Raw genomic sequence first — 12934 nt, forward strand, 5'->3', positions numbered from 1 at the left:
ACAAATACATCAGGATTGGAATTAAATTGTTGTAATCTGGGCTCTTTCACACGTATACATTATGCTTTGCCTTAATTATGAAGTCATTAGTTATTAATTTTTATAATTGAGTGATAATTGAATTTCAGAAGTGTTTGAATTTAAGAGCAGAAATAAAGTACTTTGTGTAACATTGGTATGTATTGGGTTTTATAAACAAGACAGGCCGTCCTACCTAAACTAAAATAACAGCCTTTGTGATAGAATTCTCAAATTAGATGACTGTTATTTCAAACATGTATATTGTGTATTTTGACTCTTGAAATATTGACCCAGACTTTAACATATGTTAATTCCATGTATTTATTCAGTTTTGTCTACTTTGCTAGAACATTTACTGAATTTGTGGGCATAAAACTTTTTAAATAGTGTTTTTAGGACCGTCTAACTGCGTTGTACATGTAATTAAGTTTAATGAAAACTGAACCTCCAAATGGGGCGTTTCTCATAAGGGCACATTCAAGTGAGGAGCCCTTAAGCTTAGACTTTGACTTCATGGTAAAGCCATCTTTGCTCATGTGGACTATCTTACAGCTAAGCTTCTCATCAGAAGAGAATATCTGGTCACTGAGTGACCCACTGGGTGTCACACGGGGTTTGTGAGAGCATCTGTGTTTACTTACTGCACACACATGCGAGTTCTGGGGAAAATCTGGAGCCACTGCACAGGCTGGCTGCCAGCACACTGTTCCTCCCATGAGCTCAGAGAAGACTCCCAATCAAGTCAAGACTAAATAGATGGCATGTTTTCATGATCCAGCTGTCAAGAAATAATCAGTATTGTAGACAGTTTGATGCCACAGTTATTTCCACATTCCGATTTATTGTCTTCCATGTTGCTAAGGTAACAGTCGTGACCACCAGCGTCAGTATCAGTGTGAGCAGGTCCATTCTGTTCCCTCACCAAGAAAGAGAGTGACCAGTCATCATTTCTAACCCCAAGAACATATAGGACCCATCCTGCTGATAAACCAGGGAGTGGGGGGTACACCCTGGGCAGCTGTGCTGGGTGGTTCTCCCACACTCTTCTCCTCCAGCTCCTGTGCTGACAGACTGGTGACTTTCTCCTGTGGTAAATTCATGTCAGTAATGGTGGTTCTTCCGAGATCATAGACTCTAGAAGTATTTCTTAAAGAAATTATGTAAAATTTAAGACAAAGGGAAAGTGTCTTTTAAAGCAAGTGCTACATTTCTTACAAGTGGTTTTTAGTGTCATGGGAAAATCCCACCAGCTCCCACCTCCCCACCCTCACCCCAGATTCCAATTCAAAATGCCACTGAGATTGCTGTGAAAATCAGTCAGGAAATGTATGTTTTACTTAACTTTTACGTTTTTCAGAGTGCACCATATATATTAATTAACTCCATGATATTCACTTACCAAGCAAGCATCTGTCTCATCAGTCAGGGCACTAATCTTTGTTTTTTAACTGAATTTTCTTGAGGTCTTTGACCACTTTATTTGTTAAAATATAACATGACAAGATACTGTGCAGCTTCTAAATTATGTTCCTTATGATCAGCCTTATGTCAGAATAAATAGCGAAAAAATAAAAGCATCCAGAAATGGCTATACATACAGTAAGTAGGAAGGAATGAGGCTTAATGGGAGTTTTAAAAATCTGAATTCACACCGTCTGTACATAGCCACAAACTAGATGTCATACCATTTTTTTGTTGTTCTTTTTTGTGCTACAGTTGTATAACACACATTTGCAGAACTTACATATAAATTCTTCTCATAAGTGGAAGTGTTCCTGAAGTACTTTAAAGAGGGTAAAGATAAACAGCTTCTTTATTTGCTGTGAAAGGAGCATCTAATGGGTACCCAGATTGGATCCTACTGAATCTATTTCTGTAAATCCAGATGGAATTGTTCACAAGTGCTACAAAATGTAAAGGTTTTACTTCGTCTGTGAGGACAGTATGATGGCAAGGGAGGGTGAGGGTGTGTGGCTCCTCTGACACTATGAGTTAGGGTTGGCTAATAATAATAAGTCAGAGCTCGTAACTCTTAACATTTCTTGCACCATGCTGCTTTACTGCTATTTATAGCAAGACTCTGGCCACACAAGGAATGTTATTTCTTAATACAGCTGTAAACCAGCAGTTCTTAATGTGGGGGATGGGGATGTGGGGGGAGGGGCGCAGTTTTGCCTCTCAGGGGACATTTGGAAATGTCTCCAGACACTTTTGGTTGTCATGGCTGATACCTAGCAAGCAGAAGCCCCGGATGCTGCTAAACATCCTGGCTGCACAGGACAGCCCTCCCACCCCCAGCAGAGAATTTACCTGGCCTGAGACTTTCATGGTGCCAAGCTTGAGAAACCCTGCTGCAAGTGAAGCCAAAGCCCATGGCTCCAGAGGTGTAGCTCAGACACAGTGTTTTTCCCTCCTAAGTTGTGTCCATTTGCTAATTCCTTACCTGTTTATCTCATCGCAGGAAAATTAAAATATCTTTCATTTTTTCTCTGAAAACTGTGGTATTTGACTTAAAATGTTGTAGAAGTATTCTGTTTGCCAGTTTGAAAGCCCAGCTTTCTGTTTAAGATTTTGTCAATCCTCACATAGTCACTCTAATACTCTGTGTAAACATTTTGGTAGCAAAAGGTGACAGATTATTTTTTATGCTTCCTTTCAGCATCAAAAGCGAAAAAACCATCTCAGTTTTCTGGGAAGATAACTGTTAAAGCAAAAGAAAAGAGTTATTCTAAACTTGAAATACCATATCAAGCAGAGGTTTTAGATGGGTGAGTTTCTCTTTAAAATAAACTTTGTATAACTTTTTACTAATCAGTAAATTCTGTTTTCCTACTAATTGACCTTAGCAAAAGTAGTAGCCAAATTCACATAAACTCCATGGAATTAGTGTTGAGAAAAACAACTTCAACTATAAAAGAGAAAAATCTCCTGTATTAGGGGTTTGTGGGGTTTTTTTAACTTTTTTTTTAGAAGAAAAAGATAAATGGGATGATATGATTAGGGCTTACATATTATTTAAGTCTTAATGATTCCATAATACAGTAGAAAAATGAATCATTTCCTTTCTATAATTCCTTTTGTAACATGAGAGTGGCTATGGCTCAGTATTGACATATATATCACTTGAAACAAAATCATTTATATTCCTTTATGTTGTTAAACGCTGTTCTAGAGTTACAGCTTTTTATAGATGGGCAGTAATATATAGTTTGTTTTCTGATTATACTTTAACCAGCAATAGTTTAATAGTTTAATATCCAACTTGGTAGAGACTGATTTTAACAAAGCTGGTTGCAGTTGAATGATAAACATGATTTTTTTTAAGTAGCTTAAAACTTTTTTTTTGTTAATACATCCCTGATTCTAATTCTTTGATTATATGTGATGCAGTGGTGAATAGTTCTTTATATTACACTTTAGTATTTTGCAAGCTAAATTTTGCTTTAAATCATGTGGTCAGTCACTAAAATATTTATACTTTCAATTCTCTAATGACAATCCTTAATGCTAAACGTAAATTATTACTCACAGCAAAAGAACTTGGATTTTAAATTAACACATGGAAATAAAAAATGATTTATTTTGTTTTTGTTTTTTTCAAATAGTTATTTGGGATTTGATCATGCTGCAACATTATTTCACATCCGAGACAGTCCTGCTGATCCTGTGGAAAGGCCAATCTCCCTTACTAACACTTTCAGTTTTGCGATCCTCATTCATGATGTGTTACTACCAGAAGAAGCCAAAACAATGTTTAAAGTATGTCCGGGAACCCCCATACTTTTCATTTTACTGATCTACCAACCAGACGATGCTGACGTCCTGTGTTTTTCTCTCCCGTCATTTCCAGGTTCACAACTTCAGCAAACCAGTCTTAATTCTTCCAAATGAATCAGGATATATTTTTACTCTGTTTTTTATGCCATCCACGTCATCCATGCACATAGATAATAATATCTTACTTATTACCAATGCTTCTAAGTTTCATTTACCTGTGCGGGTATATACAGGCTTTTTAGATGTAAGTATGTTATCTACCTTTCCACATTTAAACTCCCTGCCCATCTCTTGTGTTTTCAGCTATTATTAGGCAGTCTTGTCGCACACTCTTAAATTTTGCTGTTTTCTGTGCTTTACAGGTGATTCTAATTCCTCCCTAGTCAGTAGTGACAAGATAACTGATTTTCACCCCTCCTCATGATACAGTTGAATCCCCCTAGTTACAGTGTCCGTTTAGCTCTTTCCCGTGTGGTACTTTCTCTTGGTTTTGCTTTTAAACTGTTATAGTCATGGGGAAGCTAAAAATGAACGAAATGGAAGAAAAATAATAAGCAGGAAAAAAAGACAAGGGGGTAAAAAGGAAACTATGCAGGGAGATGACCATCCCAGGAAATTTCAGGATGAAGAAAGAACCAGATAATAAAGAGGAAGGTAGGTGGGAAAGACACAGTTGGAACGGTAATCTAAATACGGCACAAAAGGAAATAAAGATCTTTCTACTGCAGAAAATAAGCCCCCCCCCCAAAATAAAATCCTAGCTAAGCTGTCCTTAGAGTAATCAATGAAAGAAGTTTAGGTAAGAAATAAAACTGATAGGAAAGACAAAAAGAAAGAGAAAACATGTAGAAATGTAGTTTTTCAGAAAACGAGCATCAATGAGAGTTTTAGAGCCAGAGGGACCTTCAATATTATACCATTCCTTCTTCATTTCTTTTGCTTAAATGATCGCTGATTTGTAGCTGCTTTCATGAATGCATGTTATTTGCTGAGACCAGGGACTTTCTGCCTAATTCCCTAGGTCCCCCCTGAACCTCTCCTAGTACTCTAGCTTCCTGCTGCTTTCATGTGCCGTCAGCAGAGAGCTAGCTGCTCAGTAGAGGCCAGGCGTGTCCTCATTCCTGACTACTCGAAACATTTCCACTGTGCGAAGTTCTTAGTCATCTATTATATATGTGTGTATATACATAAAATATGCAAACCTTAGTACATCTTAACATAGTTGCTTTTTCTTGATAATTCTTTCATATAAGTGTGACTTTACATTTAATCTAGTCCCTTTTTTATCTTTCCAGTACTTTGTATTACCCCCCAAAATAGAAGAACGTTTCATAGATTTCGGCATTCTGAGTGCTACAGAAGCAAGTAATATTTTATTTGCAATTATAAACAGCAATCCAATAGAGGTAAAAAAAAATCTGTTTTTATTTTGTCACATTGAAGGAATTTATGCTAGCACTGCAATAATCACTTTCGTCTCTTTCTGTTTTTGAAGTTGGCTATAAAAAGTTGGCACATCATAGGAGATGGTTTATCAATAGAACTCGTAGCTACTGAAAGAGGCAACAGAACTACAATAATCTCCAGCCTTCCAGAGTTAGAAAAGTCCTCTTTATCAGACCAGTCCTCAGTAAGTAAACTCTTTGATTGTTTGCTTAAACTTAGATGTATGTGTAAACCTCAAGGATATTCCTCGTAATATTTTTATGAGATTCGTAATAGCACTGGCTGTTTTATGTTGAAAGGACCTTCTAGGTGATCTTCTTCAACCCCTCCTTTTACGATGAGGGCCCTTGAAGCCCAAAGGAGTTGAGTAACACAGGTGTCATCACAGGAGACGTTCCCATAGGTACTAAACCAGCCCTGTGTTCACTGAATTCACTTGGCAAAAGAGAGAGCCCCGCACGTTGGTAGAAAGCGTTCTCACTTACACAGTGGTATTTCCGGCCAGGTCTCCGTACTGACTAGGAGAGAATCTCAGTGAGCCCCACACCTTCTCTTTGACCCTCTGTGGGTCTCCCCGGGTGCTTTTACTCTGTCTTATATAACTATGTACAGTCGGTCACGTAAGAGCATGAAACAGGAGAAGGTGAATCCATCGGTCTAAGCCTTCCCCACTAGCGAGTTAGGTACCTCCTCGGAACAGAGCTAACAAGAGTCACTTTGTGTGACTTCACAGGAGCATGATGTGTCTCACCTATAGGTTAGGACAGACCTTCTTGAGGCAGTTTTACAAAAGGAAAAACAAATGTCCTTATTCACAGAGATCTTTGACACAGATGCTTTCAAGGAGCCCCATAGGTTATAAAAATCGGTTTAACAGTTTGTACTGGAAGGGCCCCCTAAAACGGTTTTTCTGAGGCTCAGTTTGGCGGTGTCTGCCACTCCTGGAAATTCTTCCCATGGAAGCAATTTAAAGAGCCGACAGCTGTGAGAATGCAGATGATAGTCGTAGCGTTATTAACAATTCCACGTAACTGGAAACAGCCGCAAACACATAAATCATGATTTTATGATTGACTATTGAAGCAAATAAAAAATTGTAAGTATGATTGTGTGTGGAAATTTGGAAAAGGATGTATGAAAAAGTGGGAAACGGCACTAAGGAATGTATAGTCTGTTGCAGTTGTGTGGTGTTCAAGCTACGTCGTCAGGTGTTGGGTATATGGTGTTTACATTTTAATAATTTATAATGTTATAAATTTGATTCATAAATAAAGCCTCCTTTTACAACAAAAAGAGGTATGCCCGTGAAAAGTAGTATTGGTCACTCCATCTGAGATTTTATTTTTAATACAAATCGAATGCTGAAAGAGGTTAATAGACCAGCCATTAATGTGTTCCTTTCAGCAGTGAAGTTAGAGTAAAATCATATGCATGTATAATCCCAGATGGTTGAAGTGTACTGTTTTTTAATAAGATGTTATAAATTGATAATTTGAGGCATCTGGATCATTTCCTCGTATTAAATACTTATTATTTAAATTTGATAGATCCACTCAATAACATAAAGCCTGCTTGACAATTTAGGTTTTTAGAATTAGCTTTTATATAAAACTATATGAATATAAAAATAAGGGACCGAAAGATGAGATCATTGTTAGAACTCTTACTAAAAATAGGAAGTTTTAGTGAGTTGCCAACTTCAAAATAGCAACTCCAAAAATGTGTTTTTCTTTAAGTTTGTAATGCCTAAACTTTCAACTGTTTTCCGAAAAGACAAATCTATGAGCTAAATTAGCATCCTGTTCCTTATGAAACATACAATACCAACAACTCTCTGTGCTCTACATCCCCATGTTCTGACTTGGGTGCTTAGAGTCTTGATGGAGACAATTAGAATTGCACAAAACCAACATAGAAATGCTTCTGGAAAGGGGAAAGTGAGTATGTTGGTATATCGGCATTTGTTATTTTGAGGTAGATGTGAATTCTGGGTAAATTATAACTACTAATAACTGAAGCACAACCTTACAAAATGAATTTCATGGTTTTTTTGGAAATTTCACGACTGAAAAGAGTCAATGCCAGAAACATCAGCAAATGCTGGAGAAAACAAGTAAGGTCCATGTTCGTCTTAATTTCAAATTTTTACTGCTTAACTCTTCCTTCTTTCCATGATTTCTGATGTTTTCATATGACCCAGTCTCAGCGGGTCTGAAGACGTGACTACTAACTTAACAGAGTTAAATTTGGAACTTGAAGCAGAACCGAATTTGTACATACGTCTGCCCTAATGTGACTGAGGGGTCAATAGGAGGCTGTGTCCCTCTGCTCCAGCCCGTACCCTCTTTGACCACACGGTACCTGGTTGGGGTGTGAGGACCACACCCTTCTCCAGCTTAGCAGCTGGGAATCCGACTGTTCCCCAGGGAACCAGTTTTCTCAGTGGCCCGTGGAATGAGTATGTGGATACACATCCAGGATGGGCATTATGTTGAGGTATTTGTGCATGATGACATGATACTTCAGCGTCACACTGGTATAGGTCAGGATTTTGAAGTCAGTTTATCACTGTAGCTGCCTTTTCTTTTTAATAGAAAACTTCAACTAGCCAGGCTAATGAACGATGTCATTTCTGCTACATACAGGTAATATTAGCTTCAGGCTATTTTGCAGTGTTCAGAGTCAAACTTACTGCAAAAAAACTAGAAGGGATTCATGACGGAGCCATACAGATCACAACAGACTACGAGGTAAGGACTTCATGGGGATTTGTGTCCATGGAGTTTTTCTATGTAATTCAGGCCTTTTCTGTTTTTATAAAAACAGAGAACTACGTTTACTCACTAAGTTACAGTTTACCGCTTTGATGCCTTAAAAACTGAGCTTTTGAGAATAGTTTTCAGAATATTGATGTTCATTAGCTCATTAGTTTTCTGATAAAAACCTAAATCTTTTGACTAAAAACAACTTCAGAAAACTGTGTTTGGCACATTTAGAATTGCTGTTAGAAACCTGCTTTACAGATGGTTAGAGCATTGCACAGACCCTGTCTGAAATTCCTGGGATAGCTGTCTTTCTTTCTGCAGTCATAAATATCCTGTGTAACATTTCCAAAAAGGAAGATACAGTCAGGAAGTCACATCTTAATTTGAGTTCTCATGATTGTATTTACATGTGTCGTTCTGAGTCAAGGAGAAAAGAGAAAATGTTGGAGCTTCTTAAAGACTCTTTGTGGGATTTGACATGTTGTGTTCAATGAGATTTTAAAGGGATTCATTTCTGCCAAACCTAAATATTTTGATCTAATATTTCCAAGCTCTTTAGGAAGTTGAGCACTGCTGAAGTCAGCAAGTTGCTACCCTTATTTTCCTGCCTGTTTTCAGCATATACAACCCCGACATGAAAGAAACTAATTCAGAATAAACAGAATTGGTCATTTAATAATAAATGATTTGCTGGGAGTATGTCAAATGAATTACCTCCAAAAGTGAGGAACCCATGTTTATCACTCTTGATAGAAATAAGTTCGTTTCCTATCTTAGAGAAGTGTCTTTGAGTTGCAAACAATGTGAGGTAAGATTGAAAAGCTAGACTGTTCAACTCATTTTTTTAAATTAGGTTGATGTTAATTTATTGCTATGTACCAAAAAAGAGAGCTTTGTAACTTTAGAACTTGCTGGACTTTCCATACGTTGTTTTAGGAGTACAATTTGAATTTCCTTTTTAAATGAATAATCTTCAAAGTAACGTATATAATGAAGAATCTGTTCTTCGTTCCTTCCCCATTGTTAGGTCTTGTTTACTATGTTTTCAGTGAATCATGAGACGTGCTTGGAAATTTACTGTATTTTTGCATTTTGAGTGGTACATGGATAGATTTTAGACAGTATCCACAGATGATTTTAATTTTTCTTATGAGTTGATTAATGGTAATGTAAGTTCCAAGATTGCTTGTTTTAATCCCCCCAAATAATGCAATAACTATCAAGGTCGATCTCAGACTTAAACACTCATTTCTTCATGGTTTGCTTCTTCACTCCACAGATCCTAACGATTCCCGTGAAGGCTGTGATCGCAGTGGGCTCTCTGACTTGCTTCCCAAAGCATATGGTTCTTCCACCTTCCTTTCCAGTAAGACGATTAATTTGTAGTCTTCTTGCTAGTTTTTTTTTTCCCTTGCCTTTACCTCTGTGTCCCTAGACTTCAACAATCAAGTCAGTTATTCTTTATTAATTGCTTCTTTTAAGGAAAGACACTGTGCCAGATCCTTTGGAAATACAAAAAGGATTGAAGAATAGTCCCTTCTCTCAAAAAGTTTTCAATCTAGAATGAGAAATCACCTGTGATTCGTAGGTGTAAAGCAGGGTGTGGACATTGCCCTAAGAGGTGTAAAAATAAAGTGAAGAAAATACATTTCTAATTGGCAGAGGTGCCAGGTGACTTGGCTTGGAACCTCTGGTGGGGATAGATATGGGGTGGCGAGAACTCACATTCAGGGCCCAGGGACCGATCAACATGAATAAAGACACAGGCTGTAAGTCTGAGATGGCTTTAGGGGGTAGTGAATTGTCTGGTTTTGCCAGAATGCAGGGGCGTTTCAAGAAAGAAAATGGAAAGGTACCTTGGAGTGATAGCGTGATAAACATTAAATGCATTTAAGTCCATGAAAATCTAAAGTTTTTGAGAAGAGGCTTGACATCATCAGAGCTGAGCTTTAAAGACTGACACTCTGGCAGAAGGAAATACAGGACGCTTATGCGAGTGCCCGGAGGCCACCCGGAGACTGGCCAGAGGCCACCTGGAGACTGGCCAGAGGCCACCTGAGGAGTGTGGAGGCAGGTTTGAGCTTAGGGCATTGGCAGAGGCATGAGTCCCTTTCATACCTCCACACCTTTGCTGTTAGTCTGCCCTTCCTCCGCTCCTGCCTCCAAGAACTCCTACACCTCTTTCAAGATCCGATTCCACTGTCATCTCCTCCGGAGATTCCTTGACTCCCCTAGGCAGTACTAGTTATTTCCTGTGTGATCCTGGAACGATTTGAAATGACCTCTCTTGCAGCAAGCCTCACATTGTGCTGTAAGTATTGCCCTAAGTATTGGTCTCCCCAGCGAGACCCTGAGATCCAGTGGGAAAGGGATGAGGGATCTTTTACCCCTACTAGCAGATATTTCATAGATAATGAGTGGATAAAGGGGCAGATTGATGAAAAAGCGAACACAGATGAGACATTTCAGACGAGTCATTTGCAGCGGCCCCGAGTATCCTGAGGAGCTCGTACTAACCGAAGCAGGCGTGGGTAGCAGGTAGAGGACTCAAAAATATGACTTAGAGTTTGAGCCTGGAGAACAGGGAGAGAAACGGGGAAACCGGGAAGTGGCGTTTTGCAGAAAGATGATGCAGTTCAGTTCAGGGCACGTCAGGGCAGATGTAAAAGTGTCTCTGAGCCTGTGTCGGGAGGCCTGGTGGGTTAAGAGAAACAGTGCATTGCAAGATCTTAATGCTACATAGAGTAAAACATAAATTCAAAATTTAACTCCTTACAAATACAAATTTGAATGAACAGGTTCAGCACACTTAAGTTTGGATCTTAATTAAATCTTTGTCTTCATGTCATTCTGCTTCACAATGACTATACAGAACTCTTGACTCCATTTGTCCAAAAGAACCTTCTTACTTCAGTTGCCTTTTCAATCCATGATTTCCTTCATCACTGCATAAGTCCTGGAAGGGAATAATTCAGTAGTTGACATAGTGAAAAGCTGGTGGATAGAGTAAATGATAAAGCAGCTATAAAAACAAGGTGTTGGTTTTGAAGTACTTCAGATTAAGCTTTCAGGTATCTTCAGGTGGCTTACAGGACCAGATGTTTGCTTGGAAACTACAGATTGACTTGATGTTACTGTCTTAGTTGGGCTGCTGTAACAAATTGCCATAGATTGGGTGGCTTACACAGCAGACATTTATTTCCCTGTGAGCTGGGAACTCCACAGCCAAGGCACTGGTAGGTGTGGTGCATGGTGGGGGCCCACGTCCTCAGTTTGCAGAGGGGCATCTTCTCACATCCTCACACAGCCAAGGAGCAGAGAGGGCCAGCAAGCTCGTAGTTCTCTTCTTTTAAGGGCACTAATCCCATTCATGAGGGCTCCTCTCTCATGACCTGCTCATCTCCCATAGGCCCTGCCTCCTAATACCATCACTTTGAGGGTTAGGATTTCAACATAGGTGTTTTGGGGAGCACTCAAGCATTCAGCCCATAACATTTACCAAATTCTGTAAAATCTGTTATCAGGTAGAGAATACTAGAGCTAAGGAGTGAAAACAATACTTCAGAATAAACGTTTCATATAAGTCACAGTTTAATACTTCATATTTGAATACCACTATAAAATGAACTTTTGTATCTGTTACCTCTGTTGATCCCCCCCACACCCCTGAGAGACAAGACATGGACACCAGAGAAGTAGTTATGACAGGAGCATGAGGGCCAGGTCACTGCCAGGAGGACGCAGCTGGTTAGAGGCCAGGTGGGCCTCTGCTTTCTGCTCCCATGTTCGTCCCATCACCCCGCGACGACTTTCTGCTGTGTTTTACTCTGGTTAGACTGACAGTGATGAGTGATAGTCTGCACCACTCAACTCTTATTACTGTGCGTTCTCTTAATGTCTGTGTCTTTTAATACCAAATATTAGACCAGTCGGTCTAATCATTTTAGAGACTTCTTCAGATGGCTAGGAGTCAGGTTATAAGAAGATGAAATTCTGTATTCAAACGAAAGAAAGTAAAAGATTATAATATAATTCTTGTTAATGCATACAATTTTAAATAAATATGATTGACTTAAAATTTGGTACCGTCATAGGGAGAGGCATGTAGCTGATAAAAGCAATCATTGGTGATATAATGACTTCATCTGTATGCTGTTTTAATATGGTACTTGATAACCTATATTTTTAAAAGATGTCTAATTTCTCTTTGGAACAAATGGTATTTTTCTTTTATAAAGAAAATACTTTTCTCTAAGGAGAATAAATCTGATTTTTTTGGTCTTGTTTAGCTTTGGATTTTAGAGTTCAATTATTTCATCCTGAATTTGAACACTTTTAAGGCAACCTGGCTTTGGTATAAACAAACCTGCTTAACTGACAGTGACCATTTCCTTTGTCCAAAACTCTCTGTACCTTTGTTAGCATGTGAAGACTTTTAATTTAATTCATTTTTATAAAATTACAGAGATTTGTCCTGCTAATTTCTCTGTAACAGGCCATAAAACCAACAACAACAACAACAACAACAAAATATATACATATGGGAAGGCTGAGTACAAATGTAGTATCAACTTTTGAAGATTCTAAATATGTTTGAACTTTGATTTCGTAGAAGTATGTCTGTCAGCTGTAAAATGTGTGTTCTTAAGAAAATTCAACCATTACAAATATTTTGTTTTGTTTCTTCCTTCAGGGGAAGATAGTTCATCAAAGTTTAAATATTATGAATTCCTTCTCACAGAAGGTAAAGATACAACAAATACGATCTTTGTCAGAAGATGTACGATTTTACTACAAACGATTACGAGGCAATAAGGAAGACTTGGAACCAGGAAAAAAATCAAAGGTTTGAAAATGTTATAGTTGAGAATTCCCATCCGTTACTATTTTGTGCTCGTGACCGTCTGTGGATTTGGGATTCACGG

General features: G+C 38.4%; 1 protein-coding gene across 3 annotated transcripts in view; it reads left to right on the forward strand.

Moving 5' to 3' along the window:
- TMEM131 (transmembrane protein 131) overlaps positions 1 to 12934 on the forward strand; it is a 138404-nt gene that overhangs the window by 92957 nt on the left and 32513 nt on the right. For all 3 annotated transcript variants that reach the window (XM_064481886.1, XM_064481887.1, XM_031441147.2), the window contains exons 13-20: positions 2681 to 2789; positions 3627 to 3780; positions 3872 to 4042; positions 5094 to 5204; positions 5294 to 5428; positions 7890 to 7994; positions 9289 to 9375; positions 12703 to 12855. In XM_064481886.1, coding sequence (XP_064337956.1) covers positions 2681 to 2789; positions 3627 to 3780; positions 3872 to 4042; positions 5094 to 5204; positions 5294 to 5428; positions 7890 to 7994; positions 9289 to 9375; positions 12703 to 12855 — 1025 coding nt within the window. The remainder of the gene's footprint in view (positions 1 to 2680; positions 2790 to 3626; positions 3781 to 3871; positions 4043 to 5093; positions 5205 to 5293; positions 5429 to 7889; positions 7995 to 9288; positions 9376 to 12702; positions 12856 to 12934) is intronic.

This window comes from Camelus dromedarius, chromosome 33 (assembly GCF_036321535.1).
Source record: "Camelus dromedarius isolate mCamDro1 chromosome 33, mCamDro1.pat, whole genome shotgun sequence".
Taxonomy (NCBI): domain Eukaryota; kingdom Metazoa; phylum Chordata; class Mammalia; order Artiodactyla; family Camelidae; genus Camelus; species Camelus dromedarius.